The sequence below is a fragment of the Mustela lutreola genome, chromosome 9, assembly GCF_030435805.1.
Source record: "Mustela lutreola isolate mMusLut2 chromosome 9, mMusLut2.pri, whole genome shotgun sequence".
Lineage (NCBI taxonomy): Eukaryota > Metazoa > Chordata > Mammalia > Carnivora > Mustelidae > Mustela > Mustela lutreola.
In genome coordinates, this window is record NC_081298.1 from 12,147,411 (window position 1) to 12,165,581 (window position 18,171).

Genomic DNA, 18,171 nt, shown 5'->3' on the forward strand with positions numbered 1-18,171 from the left:
ACCAGCCGAAAACCCACGCTCCTGCCATCTCCGGGTGCCCTTCCAGATTACTGCTCTGCTTGCCTTTGCTCTTCCGAGTCCCGTTAGGTGAGACATAGGGGTTGTTGATGCGCCCCTGTCTTTCAGGGTCACCGGGAGCAAGAAATCCACCAAGAGGACCAAGTCCATCAATGGCTCCCTCTACATCTTCAGGGGTCGAATCAACACTGAGGTCATGGAGGTGGAGAATGTGGAAGACGGGACAGGTAGGCCCTTGCCCCAAGGCCCACCTGACCCCCGCCCCACCTGCTCCGTGGCACAGTCTCTGTTTCAGTTTTTTCTTTTCTCTTCTTTTCTTTTTTAGCGGTTGGGAGGGGCACAGGGAGAGAGACAATCGTAACAGGCTTACGTGCTGGGCTTGGAGCCCCTTGTGGGGCTTGATCTCATGACCCTGAAATCATAACCTGAGCGGAAATCTAGAGTCTGGTGTTTAACTGACTGAGCCATCCAGATGCCTCTTGGTTTTTTCTTTTATTTGAAATGTAACCTCCCTAAGAGAAGTATCTAAAACATATGCACATCGAGTGAACACCTTGGTTGTCATCATTCAATTAAGTCAGTAAGTAGAATGCTGCATGCACCCCGAGAGCTCCTCATAGACCCCTCTTTGGCCACAGCACCTCCTGCCCCCCAAAGTAACTGTCCAAATTGTGTGATGACCATTTTCTTGCTTTTTTTTAAAAAACATTTTTCTCTGGCGCCTGGGTGGCTCAGTGGGTTAAGCCGCTGCCTTCGGCTCAGGTCATGATCTCAGAGTCCTGGGATCGAGTCCCGCATCGGGCTCTCTGCTCAGCGGAGAGCCTGCTTCCCTTTCTCTCTCTCTGCCTGCCTCTCCATCTACTTGTGATTTCTCTCTGTCAAATAAATAAATAAAATCTTTAAAAAAACAAAAAACAAAAAACAAACAAACAAAAAAAACCACTGATTTAAAAAACATTTTTCTCTCCCAAGTATGCATTAGTAAACATCTTTTTTTTTTTTTTTAAGATTTATTTATTTATTTGACAGAGAGATCACAAGTAGGCAGAGAGGCAGGCAGAGAAGGGGAAGCAGGCTCCTACCAAGCAGAGAGCCAGATGTGGGGCTCGATTCCAGGACCCCGAGATCATGACCTGAGCTGAAGGCAGAGGCCTAACCCACTGAGCCACCCAAGTGCCCCTGCATTAGTAAACATTCTAATGAAAATTTGTTTCAAAACTTTCTTTAAATAGGTATATCATTATATGCATACTAAGTGGGTCTAAATATATACATGTAGTTACATAGATATTGTTTTATGAATCTATTTAAAGGGTTGTAAGATACTGTGTGTTCTTTTGCATCTGGCTTTATGCTTCTGCCTGGAGGGGTCTGCAGGGTGTTGGTTCCCTCTGCTGTGTAATGCTCTTATTCTGCTGTTGGTGATAGACATTTGGGTCATTTCTGCTGTTGGCTATTATGAACGGTGAGGCAGTGAGCAGTCTTGTGTGAACCTCTTTGTGTATGTGCCCTTGAGCTTGGCGAGGGCAGAAGTTCCTAAGTGGTTTTGAGACATAGACTTCTTCGGCAGTGTCACAAAACCTATGGACCCCTCCTTGGATTTAGGGTATGGACAGCTTCCACTTTCCTGGAAAACGACAGCCCGTTTTCAAAGAGGTTGGCCAGTCCCCATCCCAGCCAGTGGTGTGTAAGGGCCCTGAACTTGGCATTGTTGGCCTTGCACTAGTTTTAAGTAGCCCCAGTGTCCGGATGAGATGGGCAGGGAGGCTGGGATGTATTCCCAGGCTCCAGGACTCCTGCATTTGTACCCAGACTGTGGGGTCCTGAAGCCCCTGTAATTGGTGTGTGTGTGTGTGGCGGGGCGGGGGGTGTCTTTGTTTGCAGATCTTCTGTTCTTCGCAGAGAATAGAGAGGAGAGGGAGTGAGTGTTTGAGGAGTTGCGAGTTCAGCTCTCAGACCCTGATCCTGCTGATGGCCCTGCCCCCTGTTTTTCTGGAGTGAGATGTGCTGATCCCATGACCTTACTTTCAAGCGAGTAGTGGGGAATGTTCAGAGTTGTAGGCTGAGTCTGGGCTGACCCACCTTTGCCTTCTGCCTCTGCCAGCGGATTACCACAGCAATGGCTACACTGTCACCAACGGCTGGAAGATACACAACACGGCCAAAAACAAGTGGTTCGTCTGCATGGCCAAGACCGCGGAGGAGAAGCAGAAGTGGCTGGACGCCATCATCCGTGAGCGGGAGCAGCGCGAGAGTGAGTATGCCCTCTCCTGGGCCTCCAGCTCTGGGGGGCTGTCCTGGGATCCTGGGGTGTGTATGGCTTCCGCTAGGCTGGTCACTTCTGCCGAGGGAGGACTGTGTCCAGGGAAGGGGCCTAGGCTACAGGACGCGGGTCACTAAAGGGGCAGAGAGCTTTGGGACTTAGAACTTGGTGGTATCTTGGGTCACCTGAGGGCATCTGGTAGTGCCCATTTAATAGATGGGGTGACTAAGACCCAGTGGAAGGGACTTGCCCAAGGGTCAGGGGTCATATGGTTGGTCACCCTGGTTCTTGGTACCCTTCACCCTTGTGGGCTGGTAGCTGAGACATTCCCTCCCTGCCTCTCTCTCCCCCACCGGTCTGTTACCTTCAGGTGGGCTTCTTTGTGCTTAAGGCTCGGAGTCTGCCTCTGGGAGGAGGCTCCTTGGGGGTTGCTTACTAACTGTGGTCCCAGATCTCTCTGGGCCCAGGCTCCCCGGAGGCCCTTGCATAAGTCATGCGGGGCTGGGTATGGTAGGGACCTGGGTTGTTGTGCAGAGGTCTGGGAAAAGGGATATGTGCTATGTCTGGGGGTAAATTACTTCAGTTTCCCAGATCTCAGTGATGCCGTCTGATAAATAGGGATAAAAGTTCCTACTGCACAGGGTTGTAATGGTGCTAAATGCAGTTTGGATTTGACCATGCTTGGTAAATTTGACACGTGATCCTAAAAACCCTGCCTACCCACCCCCCCCCCCCACCTTTGCAAAGGAGGAAACAGAGGCACAGTTATTTCTGTATCTGCAGCCTTCTACTTGGGTGTGTCATAGGATCCTCACACTTTCCCTGTCTAACCAGAACTCCTAATTTCCACCATCTCCCCCCACCAAAGCTGGAAGTTCCCCATCTTAGTACCTTGTTCCTCCCTTTGCCTGATGCCTCAGTTTGCGACTCTTGGTCCCATCCCTGATTTCTGCCTACTCCCCAGATCCAGTATATGGAGTCCCTTTACTTCCACCAAATCTGCCCACTTCCCTTTCCCCGCCACATCCATCTGTGAGCAAGTCACCGCCATCTCTCAGGACTATGGGCCCTGCAGGGCTGGATCCCTTGTTTTTCCTTTTCTTTAGAGAAGCTAGATTTTAAGTTTTCAGGTGATATTTCTTGATTTTAAATTTTGTATGAAAAATGATGCAGGTGGCTTTAAGCCAAGCTACTGAAACTGGCCCCTGGTCGGCAAGCTTGTGAGCTCTGAAACTGGTCGGGGCTGGGTGTGTGCCCAGGCTGGGGGGTGGGGTTCAGGGGTGTGGACTGGCCTGGGTGTGGCTGATCCGTGTCTCTGTGGTTAGAATGGGGGCCTGTGGTCCACGTAGGGTATATGTGGTCACAAGGAAGGTGTGGCCTCAGTGGGCCTCAGTCCTTAGAATCGGGTGTTGTCCAAACTGTGACCTCAGGGCTGGGTTTCCAGGGGGTGGTGCGTGGATCATGAGCACAGATGTGGAGCCAAACTTTCTGGGTTGAAATCCTGGTTCTGCCACTTCTAGTTGGGTGAACTTAGATAGCTTCATTCCTCTGGGCCTCCATTTCTTTATTTGTGAAGGGGGTTCCACAGGTTTCTTGAGGATTAAGGGGCACATAGTAGGTGCTTCCAGCATTTTCTCTTGTTATTTGTCATTGCTGTTGTCAGGAGCGGACAGGGTCCAAGCAGAAAACGTAGCCAGGAATCGAGTCAGGGTTCTCTGTTTGTTGTCTAAAGAAATGGGCAAATTTTTATCCCTGGTTGGAAGGAAGAACTCAGTAGGCTTTCTGATAACCTCTGAATTTGGAAACCCACGCTCATGTTGAAGGGTTGAATGAGCTTGACTGCCTGTTACCCTGGAACTTAACCTCTCTGGGCCTCGGCTTTGCCGTCTGTGAAATGGGGGAACCAGCCGCTCCTACAAGGTTGTGCAGGGAGTCACTGGCAGGTGCCTGGAGCAGGGGCTGGCACTCTATGAGGGCTCTGTACGTGACCCCGGTGGGGGCTTCCAGGAACTGCGGGCCTGCCCCCCTCTGCTCCCCAGGGCTGATGCTTGCCTGGGTGCTGACTGTGCTCCCTCCGTAGGCCTGAAGCTGGGCATGGAGCGGGACGCCTACGTCATGATTGCGGAGAAGGGAGAGAAGCTTTACCACATGATGATGAACAAGAAGGTGAACTTGATCAAGGACCGTCGGAGAAAACTGAGCACCGTCCCCAAGTGCTTCCTCGGCAAGTGAGTGGTCCCAGCTGGGCCTCCGTGGGGCTCTCGCGTTGGTCCCAGGCAGCCGGTGTGCCAGAGTATGCCTGCCTGGCTCTTCCCCAGGAGCCCTGGGGGGCAGAGCCACTAAAGCACCCCGAGTCCTCATTTAACAGACCTCAGGAGCCAAGAAGGATTAGTGGGGGCCCCATATCGGGTCTTTCAAATGTTTCCTTCCAAATTCGCCGCAGAATGTACATTTTATGCTGTCACCGGTGCACACATCCTGTAGCATATGACTGAAGCCAGTTTCACAGAACTTACCATGCTGGGCATGCTCTGAAAGTATTTGTGTCTTTTCTGTTCTGTTTTCTATTCTGTCTTGTCCTTTGCGTGTTATTTGTTTCTTCTAAGAAATGATGTGAAGCCAGATGGTGGCATTGATTTCACACAGTCCTGATGGGTGGCCCGCCATGGATTGGGACGCTGCCCCCACACTCACAACAGGACCCCCTATAGACAGCACAAGCAAAGAGGTTCTGAACACAGGGAGGGCACGTGGGAGTTGCCGGAAGCGCCGCAGAGCAGACGTGGGTCTTGGCATCAGTCCGCGCGGGCTGCTGTCACCACGCATTGCACACTGAGCAGCCCAACAGAAACTAACTGCCTCGCAGGCCTGGAGACTGGAAGTCTGAGACCAGGGCGTGAGCAGGGCTGGTGTCCCGTGAGACCGTCCTGCCTGGGTGTGAGGGCAACGGGGGGAGGCTCCTGGAAGCTTTCAGGATTTGAGGGCCTCCGACGTCTCTGGGAAATACATTCCTTCCCAATAATAAAACATTTCTCCCCTTGCCCCCATTTTATAACCAAGGATCAAAGGGGTCAGAGCACTGGTGTGTCTTAAACCCAGAGACAGATTCACAGTCTCACCAAAATTGCCAGGCTTTGGGCCGCCCTGCCTTGAGCTCAACGCGGTGGTGGACGCAGAGGGTGCCAACCTCACAGAGCCTGTGGTTCTGCCGGGGAGAAGGAAGTTGGCCTGGGAGGCAGCGACTTTATTTGGAACGTATTGACTAATAACCCATCCACTTCCCAAAAGCTTTGAAAAGCCCTCGGATATAAGCGTCTGTGTTCTGATCTTGCCTCAGACCAGGGGAGAGGTGATTTGGACAAAGGCAGCGCCCATGGTAAAGGTGGGGGAAGTGGTTGCGTTGTGGATCATTTTGAAAGTGACCACATTTGCTGGTTGGGTGAGAAAACAGTTGAGGATTGTGAGCCCTTGGAAGGCTGGAGTTGCCACTGCTGTGAAGGGGAAGGAGACGGATGGAAGAGCAGGTTTTGGGGGGGGTGGCTCCTCTAGGACGGGTACCCTTGGGACTCTTAGACACCTGGATGGAGAGGTTGACTTGTTAGCTGGTTATAGATCTTGACTTGGGGAGAGAAGACTGGGTTAGAGAAGTAATTGCGGGGCATATGGGCATTTTAATTTTTTTTTTTTAAGATTTTATTTGACAGAGAGAGAGAGAGAGATCACAAGTAGGCACAGAGGTATGCAGAGAGAGGGGGGAAGCAGGCTTCCTGCTGAGCAGAGAGCCCGATGTGGGGCTTGATCCTAGGACCCTGAGATCATGATCTGAGCTGAAGGCAGAGGCTTAACTCACTAAACTACCCAGGCACCCCTAATTTTTTTTTTTTAAGGCTTTATTCATTTATTTGAGAGACAGCACAAGCTGAGGGGAAAGGCAGAGGGAGAGGGAGAAGCAGACTCCCTGCTGAATAGGGAGCCTGATGTGGGACTCGATCCCAGGACCCCAAGATCATCATGACCTGAGCTGAAGGCCGATGCTTCACCGACTGAACCACCCAGGTGCCATCAGAACATTTTGATGGTTTTTAAAGCCATAAGACTGAAATCTGCAAGGGGACATGTGGGTAGAGCAGAGGCAGGTACTGGACCTTGGGGCTTGTGTCGGGAGGAAGGAGCCCAAGAGGGAGCAAGCAAAGAGGCAGGAGGCACCCGGGGCGAGTGTGGCATCCTGGAAGCTAGGCAAAGATGCAGACACAGGGCCCAGCGGCAGCCAGGTTTGGACAGCGAAGCTGGAAATGCCCAGAGGACGTTCAAGGGCCAGCGTTGACCTGCCTCTTCGGAGACCAGGTGTGGAGCTGGGGCTGAGCTCCTTGGTCACAGCTGGGGTCTTATGGTGGAAGGGGCAGCAGGCAGGAGATTTGGGGGGTGGCTGGGCTCCTAAGCAGTGGCTGGGGGCTGCCCTGGGTCAGGGGTGCCCTGTTGCCACCCCAGCTGTGAGCTCCGGGAGGGTGTATGGAGAGAAGTCTGGGCCCCAGACTTGCGGGAGGCGAGGCAGGGGCGGCTTGGCTCGTCTCCATCAGCTGGTCTTTAATCCCTGGGCAGAAAGGAGGTTTTTCTCTCTGAAGGGGTCTTACTTCCACCCTGGGTCAGACGACCTCTCCGCCTCCTGCCAACCCCCTTGGGGAGCTCAGTGCAGCCGGATGGGATAACCTGCCCATGATTAGAGTCTCAGCAGAGTGTTCTGTCTCTTCAGGAAGGATTAGGGAGATTTCTTTTACCGCCTCTTTGAAACAGGGCCAGGATTGAAGCTTGTTTTATAATCATTGGGGCCCTAAGGACCAGACTTCCTACAAAAGATTGTTCTAATAAAGCTCTTCTCTCTGCATAGCTCTTTGCCCAGCCCTAGGGCCCGTGACCTTCCTCCTTCCCCGCCAGGGCTCAGCTCCCAAGTCTCCTGCAGGAGCATCCTTGGTCCCTTCAGGTGGAAGAGACCTGTAGCCGCCAAGACGTTAATTATCCCCCTTTCTCCACTCCAGACACTGGCAGATGGCTCTGCCTCTTAACCCACATACAACGGTGTGGGGAAGGTCACTGCCATCATCCCCGTTGTAAGGGTAAGAGAATTGAGGCACAGAGAGGGAAGAGGTCCTGTACAAGGTCACCCAGCCACAAGTGGGGGATCGGGATTTGAATCCAGGACTCTCTCCCACCACACTCTGCTGCATGTATCCATTTATATTTCTGTTCGGCACATTTTGTTTTTCCTTGGTAGTTCCTTTCTCCATATCCATCTGCACTACGAGAAGGGGAATCCATGAATACAAAACATGTCTGATTTATCTTTATAACTTCCGAGGGTTGGGCTTTGAGTCAGCCTTGGACACAAGCCCTGGTTCCCCCACCTTTAAGCTCTGTGACTGTGGGCAAGTTTCTTAACCTCTCTGAGCTTCAGTAAAGGACCAGTTAATGGGAAATAGTCAAATATGCCTCACAGGATTATCAGAGGCTTCAGTGAGAAAAATGCTTGTGACATGCTGGGCACAGTGCTGGCAGGAGTGATGGGAATGTGTGTCGGGGTGGCCTGTTTCTGCCCTGCTCAGAGACAGAGCTCACGAAGAAGATCAAGGAATAAAATCTGGGTGTTTGCGTGGAGGCATCATGGGAGGGACAAGGCGTTGGGCAGACAGAATCGATTCATTCCTGCATCCATGTGTTTCATTCAGTGTTTCTTGAGCCCTTATGGTGTGCCAGCAGGAACAGGACAGACAAGCCCCCTTCCTCGTGGAGATGACTGTCCATGGGGGGAGCTGGAAAACACACAAGGAGACAAACAACAGCACAGAGGGGATTTTCGCCAGCCGGCGGATGTTGTAAGAAGTGAGTTAGGTTGATGTTAAGGAGGTGAGGAAACAGGGTGCGGTTTCAGCCAGGATGGTCAGGGAGAGCTTCGCAGGAGAGATGATGTTTTAACCAAGCTCTAGATAATAAGCAGGAGCTGATCATGAGAAGATCTGGGGGAACAGCATTCCTGGCAGAGGGAACAGCAGGTGCAAGAGCCCCACAGCTGGAACGAGCTTTGAGTAATTAAGGAACAGCCAGGCCAGTGTGGCTAGAGTGAGGGCGTGGCCAAGGGGCTCTATCAGGCAGGTAAGGGAGGTGGGGGGCTTGGGTTTTATTCTGCGTGCTCTGGGAAGCTGTTCAGAGTCTAAGCAGAAGGGTGCGAGGAGGATGAGCTCATCACATCGGCTCTTGGTGGAGGAACTGGCAGAGGTATGAGAACTCAGGGGTTAAATGTAGTGGTGTGACTGGCAGGGGCAGTCAGGGAAGGCTTCCCGGAAGAAGAATGCCTTTGGCTTCCACTTTGTCTGAGGTTAGATATCATTCATTGATTGGTGTCTGCTGTTACGACGCTCTGAGGTGGGAGGGGCCTCACTGTCTCACCCACCTGCGTGCTCAGGTGCAGGGTGTCCGAGGATAAGAGCCAGTTAGTCGTGATTTGTCAGACATGGCTTCAGGAAGCTTCTACAGGAGTTCTTCAGGAAGCAACTTTAGGCAGTGGAGTTACAGGGACAGGCAGAAAACCTCCAGTCCTGCCCTCGTGGAGGAGACAGGTGAGAACAAGGGAACTGCCGGTGGTCAGTGGCACATTGGGCCTCAGCTCCGGGGACTGTCCTGGGGCGACGGCAAAGACACCTGTGTATCCCCTGTGCCTAGCGTTGGGCCTGGCCTGTGGTAGTGATTCTAGGGGTCAGGAAGGAAGGAGGGCTGAAGCTGGGCACATGCAAACTCAGCCAGTGCCCCCTTGCCTGAGTCCCAGACTCCCCACCAACCTCGGCTGACCATCTCTCTCTCTCTCTGTGTCTCCAGCTCAGTGCTCTGACTTACATCTCTGAAAGGCTGGCTCTTGCCACTCATTGTACCCTACGTCCTGGTTGGGTAGATTGCAGATTGCTGGTTTCCTAACCTTTTTTCTCACTCAGGGCCTTTGTATGTGCTGAGCCCCCCTGCCTGGAATACCCTTCTTTGTGCCTCGGCAGAGGCAGACGGTGCCCCACTGACCTCGTGCAGTTCATGCATGTGTTTTATGGGGGCTCCACGGGGCTTTCAGGGAAGTTTGGACGATATGCCAACATGGAGCAATTAGGAGATTCCCCAGGAAGTGCTGAATTTCCAGCTTCTCTTGGAAAGTAGGATACTTTAGTCTTCCCAGCTGTATGGTGGGGTGGCTGGCATCTTCAGGAGTGCCCCTGGCTAGTGCCACCGAGCCTCAACCTGGCCCCGCCTCCTCCCTTTTTTTTTTTTTTTTTTGGAAAGAAAGAGAGTGAGAGGGGGAAGGGAGGGGTGAAGGGAGAGGGAGAATCTCCAGCAGGTCCATGCCCCGTGCAGATCCCGTCACGGGGCTCAATCTCACAGCCCTGTGATCATGACCGGAGGCGAAATCAAGAGTTGGACGCTTCACCAACTGAGCCACTCTGGTGCCTCCAGCCTGACCCTTCTGTTCCTTTGCAAGAGCTCGAGGGCCCTGCATTACAGACGAGTTTTATCTGGTTTTGCACACTGGATCCCTCCTTGAGATTTCATATGATGTGAAGGTTCACCTGCGGAATCCAGAAGGCCCCTGAGTGAACCACTTGTCAGAACGGCTATACTGAGACCCAGAGAGGAACAGGGTGTTGCCCAAATTGCCCAGCAAGCTGCGAACCTTCCTTGTTGCTCTAAAAGGGGTTAAGACTCAGCTTAGGGCCAAAACTTGGGGTCACAGTTGCTCTTCTCTGGGGCTGCCTTCCTCCGCCCCTAGCAGAAGACACCGGGACACTGCCGGCCCCCCATCTGGCCACAGGGCTGCCGGTCGGTGCCAGAGGCGGCCCCCGATGGGACAGCTGGTGGGCAGCCAGAGGCCCAGTGTCCAGCTTCCAAGAGTGGGCGCTCAACATCTGTTTGCCTCCCTCCGCGGCTGGCAGCTTTCCCCTGTCTCTGAATTTGGGGACTTTGAGAATGAAATTGGGTGGGAGTGGAGGACCTAGAACAATCTCTTCCCCACCTGGGGCTCCCTTGCCCCTCTTTCCCTCCTCCTGCTTGGGCTGCACCCGGGGCTCTCTGAATGCCTCAGCTCACCCACTACCTCCACACGGCAGGCTTTGCTCTGCCAAACACCGGGAAGCTAAAAATAGTCTTGCCCCCTCTGGCCATGTAATTGGAGGCGGGACAGCTGGTTTCGATAAGCAGGAGAGCTCTGTGCTCTGGCCAGCTGCCACCTGCTTTCATTGAACACAGATTGCCTCCGTGGAAACAGCCCGGTTGCCGGCTCTCCCTTTTCCTGCTGACTTTGAGTGGGCTGAGCTCTGCACTGAGCCCGAGTGCGCCTCCAGGAGCAGGGCGGTGGGGTCTGGCTGAGCCTCTACCCCACTGGGTAGTCACGTTGGATCTGCCTGATTTCATCGGGCTCGTGAGCCTTTCTTTCTCCCAGAGACCTTCCTGCCAACCCTAGAACATTCCTTCTTGTTTGATGGTTTATTCTTTCATGTGTTCAAGAAGTAATTATTGAGGTCTACTGTGCTTTAGGCCCTCCTCTAGGTCTGGGGATAGGGCTGTGAATCAGACCAACAGAAGTCCGTGTCAGCGTGGAGGTTACTTTCTGGTGGGGCAGACGGCTGATAAACACATACAGAAATCTGTAACAGTACAATTTCAGACAAGGATAAGTGCTCAAAAGAAAGCAAAACTAAGAGATGTAAGGATTGTGTGGAGTGCTTGGTGAGAAGGAAGAACTTAACATGAAGGGCTGGGGGAGAGGGTTTCCAGGCAGAGGGAACAGCAAGTGCCAAGGCCCCGAGGTAGGTAGGAGTCTGATCTTTTTGAAGAAGCAGAAGATGGTGGGTATGGCTAAAACATAAGTGAAAGGTAGAGGAGATGCGATTGGTAAGGATGGCGGCTCACGTGGGGCATTGCCATTGTGAAAGCAGAGTTTGGGTCTTTTTCTGAGAGTAAGGGGAAAGCCCCACTGGAGAGTTTGACGAGGAGAATGACATGATCTGATCACCATGAGCTCTCTTGACTCTCCACAGTCGTCTTTTTTGGCTCTTATTTCTTCCTGCCTGTCTATTTCTTCTTTCCTTCTGCTCATCCGTTCATGTTGCCATCCATCATCTGTCCCCCAACCCATCTGCCCGGGTCTCTCTCCATTTAGTGTCTTCCCATCCCCCCTCTTCTCCCCTCCACCCACCTGCCCACTGGTCTTTCCAACTACCTACCCATTTGTCTATCAGGTCATCCATTCATCTACCTTCCTGTTCACTTACCTCCCCACCCAGGTGTGCATCCGCCCATCCTCCCTAACTTGCTCCCCCCACCCCCATCCACCCATCGACCCTTCTTCCTTCCCTCTTATCCATCCGTCCATCCATGCACCCATCCAGGGCACCTGAGTCAGGGCTGGGGGTCTGGTCACACCCACCCCTCTGCCACTGGTCCTAGGGAAAAGCACAGCGTCTCAGCACAACCCCCAGGGCTGTGGGCTCCCAAGCCTTGCTTTCCTGTGGGACGTTCTAGCGCTCCCTCGCAGGAGTGGGTAGGGCCAAGCTGGTCCCATGCTGGTCTCTGTGTTCCCAAACCTGGCGAGTTTCTCTCAACTGTGTCTCGTGTTCCTGGCAGTGAGTTTGTTACCTGGCTCCTGGAAATTGGTGAAATCAGCAAGACGGAAGAAGGCGTGAACTTGGGCCAGGCCTTGTTGGAGAATGGTATAATCCACCATGGTGAGTGGAGGCTGGGCCTGGGTGGGCCGGGGAAGGGTGTACGGTTAGGGGGTTGGAGGGGGGCACAGGTCAGACCCCAGCAGTGCTGCGCTACCCCTAACGCAGGGGCTGTCGCTACCCGTCTCTGTAGCTGCCCCATTGTCCCGGGCACAGCATAGTCTTGGGCCGCAGATGCCCTTCTACATCTGTTCACGGGGCTGGAGAGCCCTATACTCACCTGGGACACCAGCAAAGCAGGGACACCACAAGAAGTTCCTTCAAAAAAGAGCAAGAGCCATTTATGTTTTTGTCATTCAGTCAGTATTGACTGAGTGCATCCTACAAGCCAGGCACTGTGCACACAGCAGAGAACAGGCCAGAAGAAAATGTCTTTGTGGGGCCGATGTTCTAGTCAGAGGGGGTAGGTGGTAAAGAAAAGAAGTAAAACCTGTGTATGCAGATGGCGCTCAGTGCTGTACAAGGGGGCGTGGGGAGAGAAAGCAAGGGGGTGGTTGGACGGCCTCTCTGAGAAGGTGCCCGAGAGGTCGAGGAGCCGAGAGCACTGGGGCTCTAGGCCGAGGGTCCAGCAGGTGCAGAGCACCCTCTGCCCCAGGAGCGGAAGCCATGTGTCCTGGGACCTGCCAGGTGGCCGGTGCTGCCATGGGAGGCGGCGTGGGTGCTGCTAGGAGATGTGGGTGGGTACGGGGCTGAGCATTGTGTGGAAGGGGTGAGGTTCAGGACTGCCCGAGGGACCGTGGGGTCTTCGGCTTTTGCTCGGAGCGCAGTCGGAAGCTGCTGCCAAGTGCCGAGGTGAGGGGAGCCATGCTGAGGCTCAGACCTGTGCGGGGTCCCTCTGGCCGCCATGTCCGCAGTGGCCTCTTGTGCCAGGGACAGCAGTGGGGGGCCTGGCAGGGGGCTGTGATGTTCCAGATGGGAGATGACCCAATGGCTTGGAGCAGGGTGGGACGCAGAGTCAGACTGTTACTGTTCTGAAGGCAGAGCCTCCAGGATCTGCTAATGGATCCACAGTGGGGAGGGCTGGAAAGAAGCACTAAGGGCGCCCAAGGCCATCGTATAGAGAGGGTACCATAAATCCCCACTGTGTGGTCTCACACCCCAGCACCCACGGTCCCAACACATGCTTTGGCGACCAGGTACCAAGGAGGTGCTGGGCCAGGTGGGTCTCAACGCAGGCTGGGTCAGGGCATTTCTGGGCCTCTCGGGAGACCTGGTTTCCGCAGAGGAGTGAAGGTGGAGGGGTTCAGCGAAATCGCGTGTGGCACAGAGCCTGGCCGAGTGCAGGGCGATGAAGGGTGGGCGCGGGCGGTGGGCCCGTCCTCACTGGACCCCTGGGTCTCTCCAGTGTCTGACAAGCACCAGTTTAAGAACGAGCAGGTGATGTACCGCTTCCGTTATGACGATGGCACCTACAAGGCCCGGAGTGAGCTGGAGGACATCATGTCCAAGGTAGGGACGCCGCCCGACCCCACAGCCCTGACCCCACGATCACTGCAGAGCAGGCCTGCACCCCAGTGGCCTGTGCTCTTCCTCCTCCCCCACCCGCCTGCTCTGTGTGGGGAGCCACGTCTCCCAGCAGCCCAGACTTGGAGGCTCCTGAAGGATGTGGCCTGATCCCAGACCCTGCCTTTTTCTCTTTCAGGGTGTGAGGCTTTACTGCCGCCTTCACAGCCTCTACACCCCTGTAATCAAGTAAGTTACTCTCCCGGCTCTAGTTTCACCTCTGCTTCTTCTCAGCTGTGTGGCCTTGGGCTAGTCACTGAACCTCTCTGAGCCTGTCTCCTTCTCCATCAAATGGGCTAATCGTCCCATCTACCCTTCATGTTTGTCCTTAGGGCTGAGTGAGTCACTCTGTGGGAGACACTGCAGTGTGGTGGTGAAGCGTGTCCGTTCTGAGGCCAGTTTGGGTCTCAGCTGCTGGTGACCAGCTGTGTGACTTTGGGCAGAGTTACTAAGCCTCCTGGTGCCTCAACATTTTGCTCTGTGGAATGGGGATGATAACAAGATCCACTTCAGGGCCTTTGCACTTGCTGTTCCCTCTGCCTAGAATGCTTTTCCATTATCAATCAGCATATTTACAACCTCACTTCCTTCAAATGTCTCCAAATCTAAGGGGCCTCCCCTTCTCACTTCTCAAAGGCTCCGTGTCTGGTGTGCACTGTTCTCCTTACTTCACTTTGGCCTTTCTTCTTGAAACTTGATAGTGGTTGACGTGTTATGTATTTATTCCTTATTGATTTGCTGACTTTCTTCCCCACTGGACTGTACACTCACCAAGGGCAGGGAGTCTGCTCACTGCTGTGTCCCCAGACCCTTGGCCAGCCCCCAGAGCGCTGCTGTCCTAGAGCCCTTTCCATACTGGTAGCCAGGCCCCGTGTCTGTGGGGTCCAGTACAGTAGCTGTGAGTCATGTGTGGCTTTCAAACCCTTGAGATGGAGGAATGTGATTTTAGGTCTGCTTTAATATTCACGGATGGATAAATGGGTACGTATTGGAGAGTGCAGAGTAGCCCCCCGTGCATGTTTGTTGCGTGAATGTTGGAAGGTAATTAACCTCTTTGGCCTCTGATTCTACCTCTGTGAAATGGGCGTAAGAATAGCTCACACCTGGGCACCTGGGGGGCTCAGTCAGTTGAGCATCTGCCTTCAGCTCAGGTCGTGATCCCGGGGTCCTGGGATGGAGCCCCACGTCGGGCTCCCTGCTCAGCGGGGAGCTGGCTTCTCCTTTTCCCTCTGCCTGGGTCTTTATGTACTTGGGCTCTCTTTCTCTGTCAAATAAATAAATAAAATCTTTAAAAAAAAAAAAGAAAAAAAAAAGAATAGCTCACACCTCTTGGGTTGCTATGAGGATTAAATTTGAGCGATGCCTGGCACATTGTGCGGGCTGTATAAATGCCAGCCATTGGTTCTTTTCTTTATTATGAAGCTTATGGTTGTGGATGAAGGGATGGAGAGTGTGACCTCATTCTTTTTTTTTTTTTTTTTAAGATTTTATTTATTTATTTGACAGAGATCACAAGTAGGCAGAGAGGCAGGCAGAGAGAGAAGGGGAAGCAGGTTCCCCGCTGAGCAGAGAGCCCCATGCAGGGCTCAATCCCAGGACTCTGAGACCATGACCTGAGCTGAAGGCAGAGGCTTAACCCACGGAGCCGCCCAGGCGCCCTACAACCTCATTTTTACCAGCTGCAGTTTACTCTTAGAGGAACGGAGGGGATTCCAGCATTTGCTAGCCTTGTCGGGGGTCAGGCCCTGGGAGCCCCTCACATCTAGAGACCAGCCCTTGCCTTCTCTGTGCCCTTGCGAGAAGGGCCTCCTGATCAGCCCCTAGAGAAGGAAGTGGCAGGGCCAGCACTTACTGGCACTCAGCCTGCCCAGCTCCCCAGTTCCTAAAGTCTAGAGAAACTCCCCAGCCAGACTTGGTCGTCGGCCTGTGTGTGACTGGCCACATGGACTCCTGTTTGCCAGCCTCGAGCCCCAGAAACGGTCGACTCACTATAAGGTTAGTACGACCCTTCATTCCAGGACTGGGGGGGAATTTTTTTGTTGTTGTTTAATATTTTATTTATTCATTTGACAGAGATCACAAGTAGGCAGAGAGGCAGGCAGAGAGAGAAAGGAGGAAGCAGGCTCCCTACTAAGCAGAGAGCCTGACGCAGGGCTCAATCCCAGGACCCTGGGACCATGACCTGAGCTGAAGGCAGAGGCTTTAACCCACTGAGCCACCCAGGCACCCCGGGGGGAAATTTAGATGCCACACATCAGAGCATGTGCCTGGGGAGAGCCCCAGGGATCCGTGCTCCCCGACGTGCTCACATGTGCTCCCTCCTCCCGCAGAGACCGTGATTACCACCTGAAGACCTACAAGTCCGTGCTGCCTGGGAGCAAGCTCGTGGACTGGCTGCTGGCTCAGGTGAGCTGTCCCCCAGCCCATGGGAGCTGTACCCCAACCTGTGGGATCTGTCGTCCCTGGACCCGCGGGAGCAGCCTCCTCACTCTGCCCAGCACCAAGGAGCTGACTGGGCTGCTGGCCTTGAAGTTGCTTTAAATAGTTTTTTCTCTAGTTTTCACTCATGTAAAATACACATCACACTTAACTGTCATAACCGTGGTTCAGTGTGCTGTTTGTGACATGACGTCCGACGTCCCCTCACGTCGCTGGGAGCCGTTGCCACCCTCCCTCTCTAGAGCTCTTTCATCTTGCAGAACTAAAACCCTGTCCCCGGTCAACACCAGCTCCCCTCTTGCCCCTCCCCGCGGCCCCTGGCAACCTCGCTTCTGCTTTCTGTCTCCAGGTGCTTGGCCACACTGTACCCCCATGAGCAGGGTCATGCAGCCTTTGTCCTTATGGTCACGGTACCCCCGTGAGCAGGGTCACGCAGCCTTTGTCCTTCTGTGGCTGGCAGACGGCACTCCGTGTCATGATCTCAGGGCCATCCACATGGTGGCCTGGGTCAGAATTACCTTCCTTTGCGAGGCTGAATAATATTCCATTGCACAGATCGCCCACAGTTGATTTATCTGTCATTTATTATTATCTGTCTATTAGTGTCTGCTTAACTTAATGGACGTCTGGTTGCTGCCACTGGAGAATTCCAGTTAAAACTGGGACAGTCCCGGCTGAGCCGGGACAAGTCGGTCTCCTGCTGAGGCACCAGACCGGAGCCTCCATGGGGAGCTTGCCAAGTTACTCCTTTTGCGGAAGTTGCCCAGGGGGCAAGGGCTGGGCAGCAGCTTGGTTTTGCTGCAACTTCCTGAAGGCTTTTGCTCCCCTGAGATGCTGCAGACACTTCTGTCTGCCGGCCCATGGCTCCTGCTCCCGGGGCGCTTCCTCTGGCTGGGTTTTGTGCATTACCTCGTGGAGTCCTCCAGCCCGTTTATAGACAGGGGCACTGGGGCCCAGAGAGGCTGAGCACTTGGTTCAAGGGTACACAGCCCCGTACTGGCAGAGCTGGGATTGGGAGGGCCTGCCTCACTCTGCTTGTACCTCGGTTCTTCGAACTTTTCAGGGAGCTTGCGAGAGTGTTCATTTGTAAATCTGTAAAGAGAGCGTATTGGCTCCGAAGACGAGGAGACAACTGTGAAATCAAAACGGATAAGTGTTTAAACGTTTACAGAATGCAGCTTTATGTCAGCCTCCTTAATTGTTAAATTTAGCATTCATAAAAACCTCATTCCATTTGAAAACAATTTGCTGGTGGGATTTTCTCATGTCACACAATTCCTGATGATTGCCTAGAAATCGTAGCCAATCTGTAAAGTAAATGTTTCTTGGTGCCAAATGACTTCAAAAGCAGGTTTAGAAAAATCCTTGAAAAATTATTTTCAGGCCCAAACAGCATATTTAATGTAGGATGTGGGTGTATTTTAATATGTTTGCTGTGGTGTGGGATGCTAGGACCCGGGAGGTCTTAAATAGCCCTGGAATTGGAATTCAGTTTTGCACATCTGGCAGGCGCAGAGCACTAACCACTGTACGGTACTGCCCTCCCCTTCTGGCTCCCGAAACCAGCTCCCAGCATGTGCCTGATTTCTAGTAGCCAGGCGGGCCTGGGTCAGATGCCAGCTCTGCGTCTTCCTAGCGGAGTGCTCTTGGACAAGCCTCTTAGCCTCTCTGTGCCTCACTTTCCACACCTGCAAAATAAAGCTAAAAACAATACCTTCCCTGTAAGATTATTTTGAAGATTCAATGAGTTAATCACATAAAGTGCTTAGACTGGCACCTGGCACAGAGGAATTGCTCAGTAAAGGCGACGTTGTTGTAATTCCTTATCTCCCGCACAAGGGATTCAAGGCGGCTCCAGATTACACGCGGTACAGAAGGCTGGAGAATATGGAAGGCTGGAGAACCTGCAGGGGCTTTGGGGGTGCAGGAACACTGAGATCAGGAAACAACCAGCAGGGGGTGGGGTGTAGGGTAGGGGGCAGGGTGGGGGGGCTGCAAATCCATGGAGTCCCGCCTCCGGAGTGTTCTGCCCCAGGTGAGGGTGACACAGGGTGATTTCCTTTGTGGTTTGGGTTCTTTGCTTGGAGCCTAGACCTGCCTGGGTCCGGGCTCTCGGAAACGGCTGCTTCTCCCCAGCTCAGCCTTTTCTGTGGCCTCATGTTTCCCAAGCTCCACTGGTGCTCACGGCTGTGTGTGGGTTCT

The 18,171-nt window shown here is 53.4% G+C and overlaps 1 protein-coding gene across 1 annotated transcript in view; it reads left to right on the forward strand.

Moving 5' to 3' along the window:
- PREX1 (phosphatidylinositol-3,4,5-trisphosphate dependent Rac exchange factor 1) overlaps positions 1-18,171 on the forward strand; it is a 176,636-nt gene that overhangs the window by 113,232 nt on the left and 45,233 nt on the right. The window contains exons 8-14 of the mRNA XM_059132900.1: positions 127-245; positions 2,123-2,272; positions 4,362-4,509; positions 11,930-12,030; positions 13,373-13,476; positions 13,670-13,719; positions 15,861-15,936. Coding sequence (XP_058988883.1) covers positions 127-245; positions 2,123-2,272; positions 4,362-4,509; positions 11,930-12,030; positions 13,373-13,476; positions 13,670-13,719; positions 15,861-15,936 — 748 coding nt within the window. The remainder of the gene's footprint in view (positions 1-126; positions 246-2,122; positions 2,273-4,361; positions 4,510-11,929; positions 12,031-13,372; positions 13,477-13,669; positions 13,720-15,860; positions 15,937-18,171) is intronic.